The 13208-nt window shown below is 38.5% G+C and overlaps 1 protein-coding gene across 3 annotated transcripts in view; it reads left to right on the plus strand.

Moving 5' to 3' along the window:
• LOC116045553 (cGMP-dependent 3',5'-cyclic phosphodiesterase) overlaps nt 1-13208 on the plus strand; it is a 190115-nt gene that overhangs the window by 152523 nt on the left and 24384 nt on the right. For all 3 annotated transcript variants that reach the window (XR_004103955.2, XM_031293242.2, XM_031293243.2), the window contains exons 8-20: nt 958-1111; nt 1788-1840; nt 4412-4486; nt 4583-4624; nt 5314-5382; nt 5484-5614; nt 8012-8123; nt 8220-8259; nt 8776-8839; nt 9172-9253; nt 9757-9931; nt 11361-11473; nt 13122-13199. Coding sequence is in view for 2 of the 3 variants with exons in the window: in XM_031293242.2 (XP_031149102.1) it covers nt 958-1111; nt 1788-1840; nt 4412-4486; nt 4583-4624; nt 5314-5382; nt 5484-5614; nt 8012-8123; nt 8220-8259; nt 8776-8839; nt 9172-9253; nt 9757-9931; nt 11361-11473; nt 13122-13199 (1188 nt within the window). In the remaining variant the exon portion in view is untranslated. The remainder of the gene's footprint in view (nt 1-957; nt 1112-1787; nt 1841-4411; nt 4487-4582; nt 4625-5313; nt 5383-5483; nt 5615-8011; nt 8124-8219; nt 8260-8775; nt 8840-9171; nt 9254-9756; nt 9932-11360; nt 11474-13121; nt 13200-13208) is intronic.

Raw genomic sequence — 13208 nt, forward strand, 5'->3', positions numbered from 1 at the left:
ACCAACACGTTTCAGCACAGGGCCTTTAACAGTATGCACAGCCTATATACTTTATGAGAAGGCATTATGTTTGTTGGTTATCCAATGACAACTAGACACATTCTGTACCTGTAGATGGCCAGCCTTTAAATAATGCTGCACTTAATATAAGCAAATATACAAAAACAGGTTACATAAAAAGCAAGAATATCATCATGAAAACAGTAGTGAACCGCTAACACAGGGCAAAAACTGCAAAACTTTCTTTTATTAAATAACAATTTGGAAAAATAGCCCCTCAGTAGGTTTATGAGATTGTAAATCCAGAAAGCCAGTTTCCATTTCTTAAGTCAATTAATGTCAACACCCCTCAGTCCTTGATAGACATTTTCACTGTCAATAGAAGAAAATCCATCATTGAGTCCTTTTATATCTCCTCAAAAATGTGTGTTGCCTTCACACTCACATGATCAGTATTGATTCCTGTGTAAGACTGATGATGTTTACTTCAATGGCCTTTAGATCCTTTAACTGGTTCTCTGAAGGACCAGATGAAAGCATCAACCAGTATTAAATCTGACGATCGTCTCTAAAGCTGCAGTTGGTAGAAAGCAAAAAAAAACGCTACAATTTGAAGTAGAGTGAGACCTTGTTCTGCAGCTTTCCCTCTACCCTCTCTATCACACGGAAATATGCATGCACAGAACAGCCAATAGGAACGCTTTCTCTCTCTCTGAAATGACATGTCATTGGCCAAAGTCCCATCACAGGCTAGATTATCTAAAGCTTGAAAACAGAACCAAGAAGTCTAGACCAGAAGTCTAGTTTTCTCTCAGACCACTTGAATTACAATAAGCTAAAAGATTATTTTTGAATTTTTGCCCAATAATGCCAAAAAGAAATTGCCTACCACAGCTTTAAACTCAACTGACTTTGGTGCTGGTGTGTGTGTTTCTGCATACGTGCATGACGTCACAGGCCTCAGTGGCGTGTACACGAGTCCAGGCTGTTCAGACGTCCTACCGGCCTCCTCTCAGTCCCTCTCCCATACAGTCCCACAATGCACTGCTGCAACTCAACGTCTCAGACCAGGACTACTGCGAACTGGACCGCAACATTCTGCAACTCTGTGGTATGCACACACTAATATAATATAATAAAATATACTAATATATTATACTAATACAATAAAAAAATTTTCATACATCTTACATTTCCTACACCTCGTGTATACAAACACAAAACTGTGAGGCAGACATAATTACACACACACCCTAGTATATATGAGGTGAGGTATGTTAATAGAGTAACCCTATCTGGATAAAAAGCTCTATGAATTTAGATGGACTGTCAGTGGCACAAGGAATGTGTGACATCTCCTGTGTGAAAACAGAACGCTTTGCAAAAACACTGTTCAAAATCTCATGCATAATCGAAGTGGACTCGCTAACGCCGTTCCTTTGCATATACACATACATCAACGTTGTTTACTCCTTGGTAATTGTCAACAAATATGAGTTTTTTTTCACCCAGCTTCTACCTCGCCTCTCTGCTTCTCTGTCTTTCCTTCTGTCTTCATCTGCAGTCCAGGCAGCCCTCCATCCCCTGTCTTGTCTTCATTATTATACCCTCTGTTGGCTAGTTCCTGTTCACCCTTCACCAACCTCCCTGTCTCAGTGCATCCTTCCCTGATTTTCTTTCTGTCCATTGTGTACATGCTCTGCATTCCCGGTCTTCCTTAACGCCAATCTGCCCTTGCTCATCTCTGGTTTTTACTCCCATCACTCTCTCTCCCTTTTCTCTTTCAGGTGAGCTCTTTGACCTTGATGCAGCCTCTCTCCAGCTCAAAGTCATCAATTATGTAAGTGGTTGAGATCATTTATATGCTCCCTCGTGCACACACACACACATACACACACACATACACACAAACACGCACACGCACACATACTGTTCAAGACGTACAGCACATGCAAAACATGAAATCTTTCCCAGTGACTTTTTCCCCTCTTCCTGTCATTACCTATACCACAAGCTTTTTATCACTCAAGTGCTTTATCAGACTCCCCATAGTATGCCCCCTACATATAAATGATAGACTCTCTGTAAAAAGGAAGGAAGAAGGGGGAGAGGTGTAATGATTGATTGCAGTGAGGGAAAAGCTGTGAGTGAGGACAGAGAGAGCAGATATCAGCTACTGTATGTGCAGAAACAACTATTTAAATGTATGGAATTATTCACTGATAAAGAAAATATGAAATAGAGAGGGGTTAAGCAAGAGAGAGGAGAGAGATTTGAAGGTTATACTGCATCAAAGGGACAAAGTCCAACAGACCTTTAGCGAACCTTAATGGAAGTATGCACATACTTGTGATACTTTTTTCATACTACTTATTGACCATGAAGGACTTAAACATAAAGCAGAGCAAGTTAAGCCAGAGTTTGTCTCCCCAGCAAATATCAAGGACTTTACATTCATTGGTTCCAGCGAGGAGTTGCTGCTTTTCTTCATCTAGTATGTTATCAAACTGAATATCTTTGGGTTTTGGTCAAAATAAGCTATAATAAGATCTTGTTGTTCTTGACTATATTTTGACATTTTATAGACCAAAAGATTAAATGTTTACTGTAATCTAGAAAATAATCTGTAGATGAATTGATATTGAAAACAATCGTTACTTGTATTTTATGTCAAGGAAGTCTATTTCTGAACATTTAGGTATTCAAAATATATTTTATCTCTAGTTGATTATCACTATGACTAATCTTGTTTTTTAAAGTCTGCGAATTTCTCAGTATTTGTTTTACTTATTAAACAAGACAAGACGAGAAGAAAAATTACGTGAAATCATATTTTACAAATACCATTTGCAGGTTAAGCACTCAGTAGTTAAAATGTTGGTTGTTTTTCTTAAATTATTACTTAATTAAAGGGACTCTGGTGCAAAATTAGGAGCTCATTTTCACCTTTTTCTCATTTTTCTTGTCATTTTCTATTATAGTAATGAAGACATCATTTACTTTTAACTGCAGTGATCAGTGTCCTCTTGCAGCAGAAAACATAAATATCTTTCGGGTGTGTGGGGACATAAACTCTTTATCAAGATTTGTTTAAAGCAATCTGCTCCTTTTAAAAAGTGAGGGTATTTTTCTGTGAAAATGGTAAAATCTAACAGTTATTGCCAACTTGACCTTCCCTGCTACCTTGACGCTGCAGGAATAGATCCAAAGGATCAAACAACAGCGCAGCAGCAGTGCAGCCTGCATGTAAAACACGTCTTTGATGCCTCTAACCCTGAAATTGTAGTATTTTTCCTGTATCTGAAGGAAGAGAGAGGGAGAGGGAGAAGTCGTGGTGGTGCAAAAGGCTGCAGGGGTTTTAAAACGTATTTTGAGACCGACATGATTTGTTTCGCCTATTTATTGTTACAGTTGTAAAAAATGGGTGAGGGAGGAGAGAGGAAAGGAGGAAAAGGCGCGGAGATTGTTGCTTCTGAGGAATCGTCAGTTTGTCGGGAAGTGCTTGGGGCGGCTCTCATGGGATTAACTGTATTTAAAAAAGGGGGTGGAGGGTTTATTAAATGTGGGTGCAGCTACTTGCTTTGTGTGTGTGTGTGTGTGTGTGTGTGTGTGTGTGTGTGCGTCTATGCTTGCATGCGTGTGTGTGGTGTCATGTATAAGCTTGTCTATCTAGAGTAATTGTTGTGTCATGCATACAGGTGTATGTGTCTTCCAACCTTTGAGTGAATTCCAGTCTATAAATGAGATGTTTCTCATCACAGATAGCAGCAGAAAATTGGTTGCAACTCTGCAGGTCTTATAGAGCACAGCAGGAGAGATGCTGAATGCATACACACTCCTTAATTTAGACACACACAGACACCTATATGTGACTGTGTCTCTGCGTTTATGAATTTCACATTCAAAGAATGATCTTGTGTTATAATCACAGCATGTTGATGTATTTTCTGTTATTTACACAGTATGAATGTTGATTACTTATAAAGAGATGATCATGAGTTGTGAAGGTGAAGAATGCAATATTAATGGGAATATGTATGATAATGTATATAAATTTAAAGCTGTTCATTGTAAAAATGATATTAAATCACAGTTGAATAAATACTTTAGTATGATAAAACTCTATATTTATTCCAGATTGATTGTGTGAGGTATTTAATTTTTATTTTCTGGAAATAATAGAATTGTGTATCAGTCTTTATTCACAAGTTGATGCTACTGCAAGACAATGAAGATAATATTGAAATATTGCCCCACCCTAGCCCCAGTTGATTTCCACTGCCCTCTGATCTCAACAACACCCCAAAAAACCTTGAATTGAGACTTTAAAAATAATATGACTGAGTCTGATAAAGAGAGTTTTTTTGTTATTCTGTATCAGGACTGATATTGTGTTTGTGTTCTCCTTCAGCTGCAGCAGCAGACTCGGTCGCAGTGTTGTTGTTTGCTGCTGGTGTCTGAGGACAACCACCAGGTTTTCTGCCAGGTACACACACACACACACACAAAATTACACAAATAAATGCCATCAACCATTTTAGCAATGACTTAATGAATAAGCTTTGAGCTTTGTGACCTTTAGGTAGTTGGAGACAAAGTCCTGGAGGAGGAGATCAGCTTTCCGGTGAGGCCAACAAACACAAGAATTTATTCATATGAATATGCATTAATGAATTCTGTCATTATTTGCATTTTTTGGTTTGTTTGTGTTCTTTGTTCCCTGTTAAGTAAATCATGCCTTCATTAAGTCAGTCGCTCATTCATTCACTTGTGTTTCTTACACTGAGGGCCATGTACACTGAGGGAGGTTTGTTGCAATTTTTAACAAGCATACTGTTAATGCAAGTGTTGTAACCCTGCGTGTAGGTCTCTTTGACTGACACGATAGAATAAACTCCCACATGTAATCTTTTATAATCCCTGGCAAGGGTTATAATGAAGATATTTGGGCAAGTAACCACTTCCTTCGGGTCACTTTAAGTCTCCTGTCCCTGTTTGTGCTGCAGACATGGCATTTTTTAACAGGCTTTCCATTATGGTGCAGATAGACCGTGTACCCCAGACCATAATATAATAATGTATGAAATGTTGATAGTAGTTGGTGTGTAGCAAGATATTGGGACACACAAAAAACACACCATAGATGAGTTATTTGTGCTAATTTAACAAGGGACTCTCACTCAGAAATAACAACATTTATTTATATATTTTAGCCCTAAAAGATTCTCCAGGGACTCACTCAACAATTCTGCTACCTTTTGTCTCTCACCCGCATTACACTCATTTTCTTTATCTTTCTCCTCCTCTGTTCAGCTGATGTTTGGACGCTTTGGTCAGGTTGTAGAGAAGAAGAAGTCAATTACTCTTCAGGACATCAGTGCTGTAAGAAGACATTTTCTTTCTTTTTGTCTTTCTGTCTTATCTATTTTTCCATCTATTCTGCCATCATATTGAACAGATTTTTCTGCCTCTCTTCCTCTCAGGAGGAGCGTAGACAGCTGTCCAGCATGTTGGGCTGTGAGATCTCATCCATGCTTTGTGTACCAGTGGCCAGCAGGGCCACCGGTCAGGTGGTGGCGCTAGCGTGCGCCTTCAACAAGCAGGGTGGGCAGAGGTATGTATGTATGTGAAGGACTGTGTTCACACTAAAAGCTATCATTAACCTTTTTGTTATTATAAGATCACACTGAACACTGAGTTTCTATGGTAAAAATAAAAAAATATAACCTCTTAGCCTACCTTTACAGTAAAATCACTGTAACTCAACTGGCTTATTGCTGAAGTATATTTAAAATGCTGGTATGTCACTCTGAAGATGATTTGGCTTTTGCTAATTCCAGAAGCCCTGACTCATGGTAGATACAAAGATATATCTGACAGCAGCTTACAGAAATGTTGGGATGGGTAGGACTGATTGGTTAAGCTCAACAGCTCAGATTTGTTGAGTTTATAGCAGCGGAGAGTTTGTTCTGTTTCCAGTGAAATCTGCTGCTAACCAAGCTCCCTCATGACGTCCAGGCTCACGTGCGTGCGTGTGTGTGTGTGTGTGTGTGTGTGTGTGTGTGTGTGTGTGTGTGTGTGTGTGTGTGTGTGTGTGTGTGTGTGTGTGTGTGTGTGATGCTGCCAGGAGCAATGCTGCTATGTCCTGAATACAGAAATGCACTCCAGCTGCGTCTGTGTGTTTGTTTAAGTAACATTCTGGAAGTGTTTGTATCTATCTATCTATCTATCTATCTATCTATCTATCTATCTATATATATATATATATATATATATATATATATATATATATATATATATATATATATATATATATATATATATCTACCCACGCATTCATCCATTTATCTACCACCATCTCCTTGTCAATCAGAGTGTCTCTACTTATGTTAAAGTGCTGGGAGATTAGTGTATTTTATCTCTTTTTTTTCCCAAAACACACTTCACACACATGCAGTACAAATCCCTCCGTTTTTCATGCTCTCTCTCTCTCTCTCTCTCTCTCTCTCTCTCTCTCTCTCTCTCTCTCTCTCTCTCTCTCTCTCTCTCTCTCTTTCTAAGGACTAAGATAAATAAGAAGGGATCATGTCCTATAATATCTCCCTCTGCCAGAGGCACTGATGACAGGTCTGGCATCTTATTACCATAGTAACGGCAGCAGGATTATGGTTTCAACTTTGCATAAAATGTGATAAATCTATCCTTTGCTCCAAGCACAGTCAACAAGATTTAAGTAGAAACATATATCTCAAAGATAAATATAGATTGCATATTCACATGCACAGTTTATTCAAACTTCTCTCTGCCTGGCCTCCTGAACGTGTAAAATAGCCTCTTACCCTAGGACACAGACCCATGAAAACCTATTGTGACACTTTTGTGACACCAGTAACAGGTCCATAACTCAGTTTTGGCACCAGCAGATAAGAACAATATGCACTAACCATTACAGAGTGACGTGTGCACCACAAAAATAATGATCTCATAATAAACCTGCACCCTAAGCAGCAGTGTAAGAATTTACTCTCTTACTCAAGAGTATTAAGAGTATGAACTTAATTGCCCTTAAATTGAGCTTCCCAGGTCTTTCCAGGCTCAGGTCAAATCCTGCCTCCTTTGCTAGGATTCCTGGGATGCTCAGGGAAATAAAGCCCTGGACATTAACACAATAATGTTCCACTGCCCTCTGTAGGCAAAGAGAGAGAACTGCAGGCAATTAGCAGCATCACGGTGGTCACTGCAGATAATTTCATTGATCAGTCTTCATTTGTCTGCCTAATGCTGTCAAGTTCTCATGTCATCTAATTTTAAAGGAAAGTGACAGTCACGTTCACCACCTGCAGGAAACCAGGGTTTGGTTCTATTTTCAGTCATTTAGACATATTACATTATAACTTAATTCCTACACATTTTTAGTGTTATTTTAGTCAATAATTATGCATCGCGACTTTCTTATAGGGCTGCATCTAAGGATTATTTTCATTATCAATTAATCTACCGATTATTTACCCAAATTAATTGTTTGATCTATAAAATGCAGTAGTGAAAGAAGTAATGAGATCTTTTAATTACTAAAAGTAAAGTGCAGCAAAACTAAGTATCAAAAGTAAAAGTACTCATTAAAGATCCAGTGTGTAATGTGTTTAGTTGTTCATTATCAAAATCTGTGTTGCCCGTTCAAAATTCCTACACATTGGACCTTTAAGCAAAATGGCTCCAGAGTGTTACATTCATTACATATGTATTATTGGAATATTGCTTTTCATGAATATTGCTATTCATTGATGTGTGATTTTAACAGCTTTATAAAATGTTGGGTAGTTTCATTTTAAAACACAATTGTGAAAAATATGTGACAGTTTTCTAAAGCCCAAGATAAAAAAAACATCCAAAGATATTCAGTTTACAATTATGTGTGTGTGTGTGTGTGTGTGTGTGTGTGTGTGTGTGTGTGTGTGTGTGTGTGTGTGTGTGTGTGTGTGTGTGTGTGTGTGTGTGTTCTCTGCCGCAGACACACAGAGGCAGATGAGCATGCAATCCAGCACTGTTTCTGCTACACTTCAACGGTCCTCACTTCAACTTTGGCCTTCCAGAAAGAACAGAAACTCAAAGTGGAGTGCCAGGTACTGCACATGCCCACACACATACTCACCGTTACAAATACACATAAATATGCATGAAGTTAAAGAACTTTTCGTGTCCACTGTTTCTCCAAACAGGCGCTCTTACAAGTGGCCAAGAATCTCTTCACACACTTGGGTATGTTCTGCCTGTCTGTCTCAGTGAAGAAAGAACATTGCAGGACAATTTGCATTAATGGCCGATATTTACATAAGTGATCACCTAGTGAAACAAATGGTGCACGTAATTGAATGAGATATTACCAAAAAGGTGATTACACCCAAGATCATAACCATAAAATCAAAAGGGCGTTAAAAGGGATGGCTCCACCTCTCTATCCTATAATTACACTGAGTCATTCAGATTCTTATCTAACAGTAAGCACCAACTGTGGAATAAGTTGTTGATAATTCATCATGATTGCAGGTGCAAAGAATTGATCCACTGGCAGAGCAAATTGCCCTCTCACTCTACCACTCTGCTGATTACAAAAGCTCTTATCAGCTTGTACAGCTGATCCACCGCTACTCACTGTATAATCTCTGTTTCTGTCTATCTGGGTACTGCTGTTATTCCTTTAATTTCCTTTGTTTTCCTTTTGTTTCCTCTCTCACCCACTCTTTCTCTCCCTCTCTGTCTCTCTAAATCTTTCAGATGATGTGTCAGTGCTGTTACAGGAAATTATAGTGGAGGCCAGGAACCTCAGTGATGCAGAGATGTAAGCCCTGTGATTCATCCTCAAAGGGATGTGTGTGTGTGTGTGTGTGTGTGTGTGTGTGTGTGTGTGTGTGTGTGTGTGTGTGTGTGTGTGTGTGTGTGTGTGTGTGTATAGGGTAAATGTCATTATCTCCGTTTGAACAGGCTATCTTAGCAATTTGTTCTTAACCGACTTTCCGCATTTAATTAAAGTTACAAAATGACCTAAGATAGAAATGAGATGAAACATTCTCATTTTCTCTGCTTTGGTTCATTCTCTGTCACCCCCTCTAACTCTGACTCTCTCTCTCTCTCTCTCTCTCTCTCTCTCTCTCTCTCTCTCTGTTTCTGTAGCTGTTCCGTGTTCCTGCTGGATCGTGTCAGTCATGAGTTGGTTGCAAAGGTGTTTGACGGAGGCGTGGTTAGTGATGAGGAGGTACGAAAGAGGAGCATTTAGTTGCTCACACACGCAAACACAGACTAGGTGTATGCATCTCGTGTCTTTCCTGTGACCTTTTTGAGGAGAGATTTCATGCCTTTATTAGAGAGTTGACAGTAAAGATAGACGGATGGGAGAGAGAAATAGGGAATGACATTTACTGTAACAAAGCCCATCCAGACGAGAATACAGGACGTTGTAATTACATCGTCAGCCTCATGGTTGCATTTGTAATGCTCTCGCCCCACATTTCCTGTCTGACTGTACTGTCAACAATCAATTAAAAGCAAATGTTTAGAATAATCATAGTGTGTCTTGATGACATAAGCATTGCAATTGTGTGTGTGTGTGTGTGTGTGTGTGTGTGTGTGTGTGTGTGTGTGTGTGTGTGTGTGCGTGCGTGCGTGTGCGCGTGCGTGTGTGTGTGTGTGTGTGTGTGTGTGTGTGTGTGTGTGTGTGTGTGTGTGCGCGCGTGCGTGTGTGTGTGTGCGCGAGGGCAGAATGAGTTTCGTATTCCAGCAGATCAGGGTATTGCAGGTCACGTGGCGACCACGGGTCAGATCTTGAACATTAAGGATGCCTACTCCCATCCTCTCTTCTACCGTGGAGTGGACGACAGCACCGGCTTCAAGACTCGCAACATCCTCTGCTTCCCCATCAAAGATGAGAACAATGGTAGCAACAATGACTTCCATACACAAGAATACTCCTTTCACTCAACATACACAAAAAGTCACAAGTTTCTTTTCTTTTTTTTCTCAATCTAACTTCATTTGTACATCACCTTTCATACAGGTTAGTGCAATTCACAGGTGACTGACAAGCTAACAAAAAGACAAACAAATATAAACAATTAACTAATGCACACAAAAATTGAAATGATAAAAGTGAAAAAATACTAACAATGAAATAAATAAAAGACAATAAAAAACATTTATAACAAAAAATAATAATGAAAGCTATAGGTATGTTGTAATTAAAACATTTCATTAGCAATATCTAATTATTATAGGTTTTAAGTTTAGAAGATATTACACTTACAAACTGCCCCTAAAGTCTGTACTGACCTGGGAAAAAGGGTGTTTAAGTATGCTGCTCCTTTGGCTTTTAATCAGTTACAAAACAACCTGAATCTTTGGGAGCTGGTTTCATTGCACACATTTAAAGTGATTCTATTCTAATAGTGATGACTTGGATGCCGGCTAAACTGGCTGTAGATGTTTCAAATGTTTCAAAAGTTTTTGGTATCTTACGTCTGCAATCTGTTCTTGTGTCTCCATTTTTAATTGTTATTTAATTGTGACATGTATTATGTAATCAGTTTTATGTCTGAAACTATGCTGCTGCCTGTCTTGGACAGGACACTCTTGAAAAAGAGATTATTAATCTCAATGAGTCTTTACTCCTGGTTAAATAAAGGTTAATTATTTCTTGTAGCTGTTTCAGCAGCTCGGAGAATAAAAGCGAGGTGCCCAGTTACTCCTATAGAGTCCAATAATGTTTTGATAATGCAATAGCGAGGCTACCAATAACATAATAATTAATCAGATTTAGCTGTATTGGTAGTTGCTCCTCTATTGTCCTCTACTGTACATACCCTTCCTTTTTCCTTTTAAAAACAAAGCTATGTTTCCACACAGGTGCTCTCTCAGAATAGGACAAGGAGTTGTTACATCACATCCTTTGCTTCAAATGTTAAAGTGCAGATTGAAGAGGCAACCATCCTCATTGTGTTCCATACTTAGAAATTACAGAAAACTCAGACTGATTGGCACTCCCTACTTTTTGCTGTATCCAAGCACACGTTAGATTCTCTGTGATTTGTTTCTATATAGAAACTCTCAGATTAAGCGATTCAGAGTTTTTAATGTGCAATTAAATTCAGCTCCAGTGTGAAATTAATTTAAGTTAGCAGCTCTATTTGATTCAATGTCTGATCTGCACCTTTGTTGCATTCTATGCTTCATTTATCCTCGTCCTTGACTCTCATCTTCCACTCCATTTTTCTTTATCATCAACTTTCTGTCCTTTCCTTTTTCAACTCATTGTCTCATCCCTTAATGTCTCACCCTCTTTCCCTTTCTTTGAATCCTCCTTTTTCTAGAGGTGATCGGGGTAGCCGAGTTGGTGAATAAAATGAACGGCCCGTGGTTCAACCGCTTTGACGAGGACTTGGCCACGGCTTTCTCCATCTACTGTGGTATCAGCATCGCCCATGTAAGTCTCCTTTCTCGCTGAAAGAACCACCTCTCTATAACCTTTACATTTTCTGGTTCGGTATGTTGAAAAAAAACATACGTCTGGTCAGGGAAGAGGCATTGGATTGTTTGTAGTACATTTATTAAATGCTGCCACCACACTAGTCAAAACACTCCTCTTGTCCACTTGTTTGAAACAAATAAGCCAAGCTATAAACCAAGCATATTATGCATACAGTACATAAAGTACACAGTTGCTAGATAAACATCATCAGTTGCAAATGAATTAACAACTTAAACGTGTCACTTTACAATAGAAGACAGCTTCTATCACGTTCTCTTATTATCTCTGTTAGCAGCAATGGAAAGTGTGAAACATTAAAGTGGAATAAATGCAGCATTTTTTTTTTTAAAGATATTCATCTTCATACACATTGTAAACAATCTCAGGTCATTAACTCAGCTTGGTTTTAAAACATAGCTTACAAAATATTGATGTAATTTCTGAAAGTGTCACGCACCATAATAATCCTTAATTAAAAGAAAACAAAAGAAGTGTAAAAAAAATAAGCATTTACAGTGTATCTATCATTGGGAGTCTCTTGTTTCTTAAAGCAGTGTGGTAGATCTTTTGTTAGTGATGTCAGAAAGATCGATCCTGTCTGGCAAAATGGGATCAGTTCAGTGGGAGCAAAATGCTCAGTCAAGGCGGAGCACAGCCTCAAGGGAAATGTAAAGACATTCAGTCTGTGATTGAACTGAGTGGCTTTTATGGTGTAGTTCAGAGGTGTTGTATAACTGCTGCAAACCCATTAGCACACATTCAGCTACACCAGTGTATATCGCTTATGAAGACGATGATGAACTGTTAAGTTATATGGTTTTTATTGTTGACATTGATTTCTAATTGTTTGCAAATTTATCAGAAATTTCAACAACCTAATACTTATAATCTCAGATCAGAAAAGTTGTTTTCATTTGCTGTAAAACTCATTACTGCAGCTCCTTTCACCTTTTACCAGTGGAAATGTTGATTTCTCTTGCCTCTAAGAATGCCGTCAAGCAGCCACACAATTGATTTGAATAATCTAGAGGATTTAAAAGGGAATAAAATGGATAGTTGACTGATGATAAAGCATGTTTACAACTGATTCCACATAATGTCAAATAAGAAAGGCTAGAAAAGGCTAGAAAAGCTAAGACATAAGAAAGAAGAGCAGATACAGAAAGTACATGATATTTTAGGCAGCATTTCCAATTCACCTTAAGTCAATCTAAATCATGTAGTGTCTGACGTTTGAATAACTGCAAGTACTCAATAGTTTATCTACAAACTATAAATATATTTGATTGGGAAAAATCTCTATAATCATTATTTATCAATGCTCACTCTGTATCATGGTCTACCGTATGCTGCAGGCTGGGACAAAAAAGGGTTCAGCAGGATGATCTAATCCGCAGTAGACAAAGTTTGTGAGTGTGTTCTTCTGAAGATATTGTTACCACCTTTTCAGTCTACCAAGTTATCTTTTTCAAAATAAAGAAAAAGAAGAAGAAAGAAGAGAGTTCTTGGCTGTGCTACTACTGTATATAGCCAGTTACATGTGACAATAAATATACTGTTGATTTGTTAGAGTGTTGCTGTAATATGGTGTTTGTTTCTCCAGTCTCTGCTCTACAAGAGAGTCCATGAAGCTCAGTTCAGGTCCCACCTGGCCAATGAGATGATGATGTACCATATGAAGGTAAAATCA

Source organism: Sander lucioperca, chromosome 5, assembly GCF_008315115.2.
Source record: "Sander lucioperca isolate FBNREF2018 chromosome 5, SLUC_FBN_1.2, whole genome shotgun sequence".
Classification (NCBI taxonomy): Eukaryota; Metazoa; Chordata; class Actinopteri; order Perciformes; family Percidae; genus Sander; species Sander lucioperca.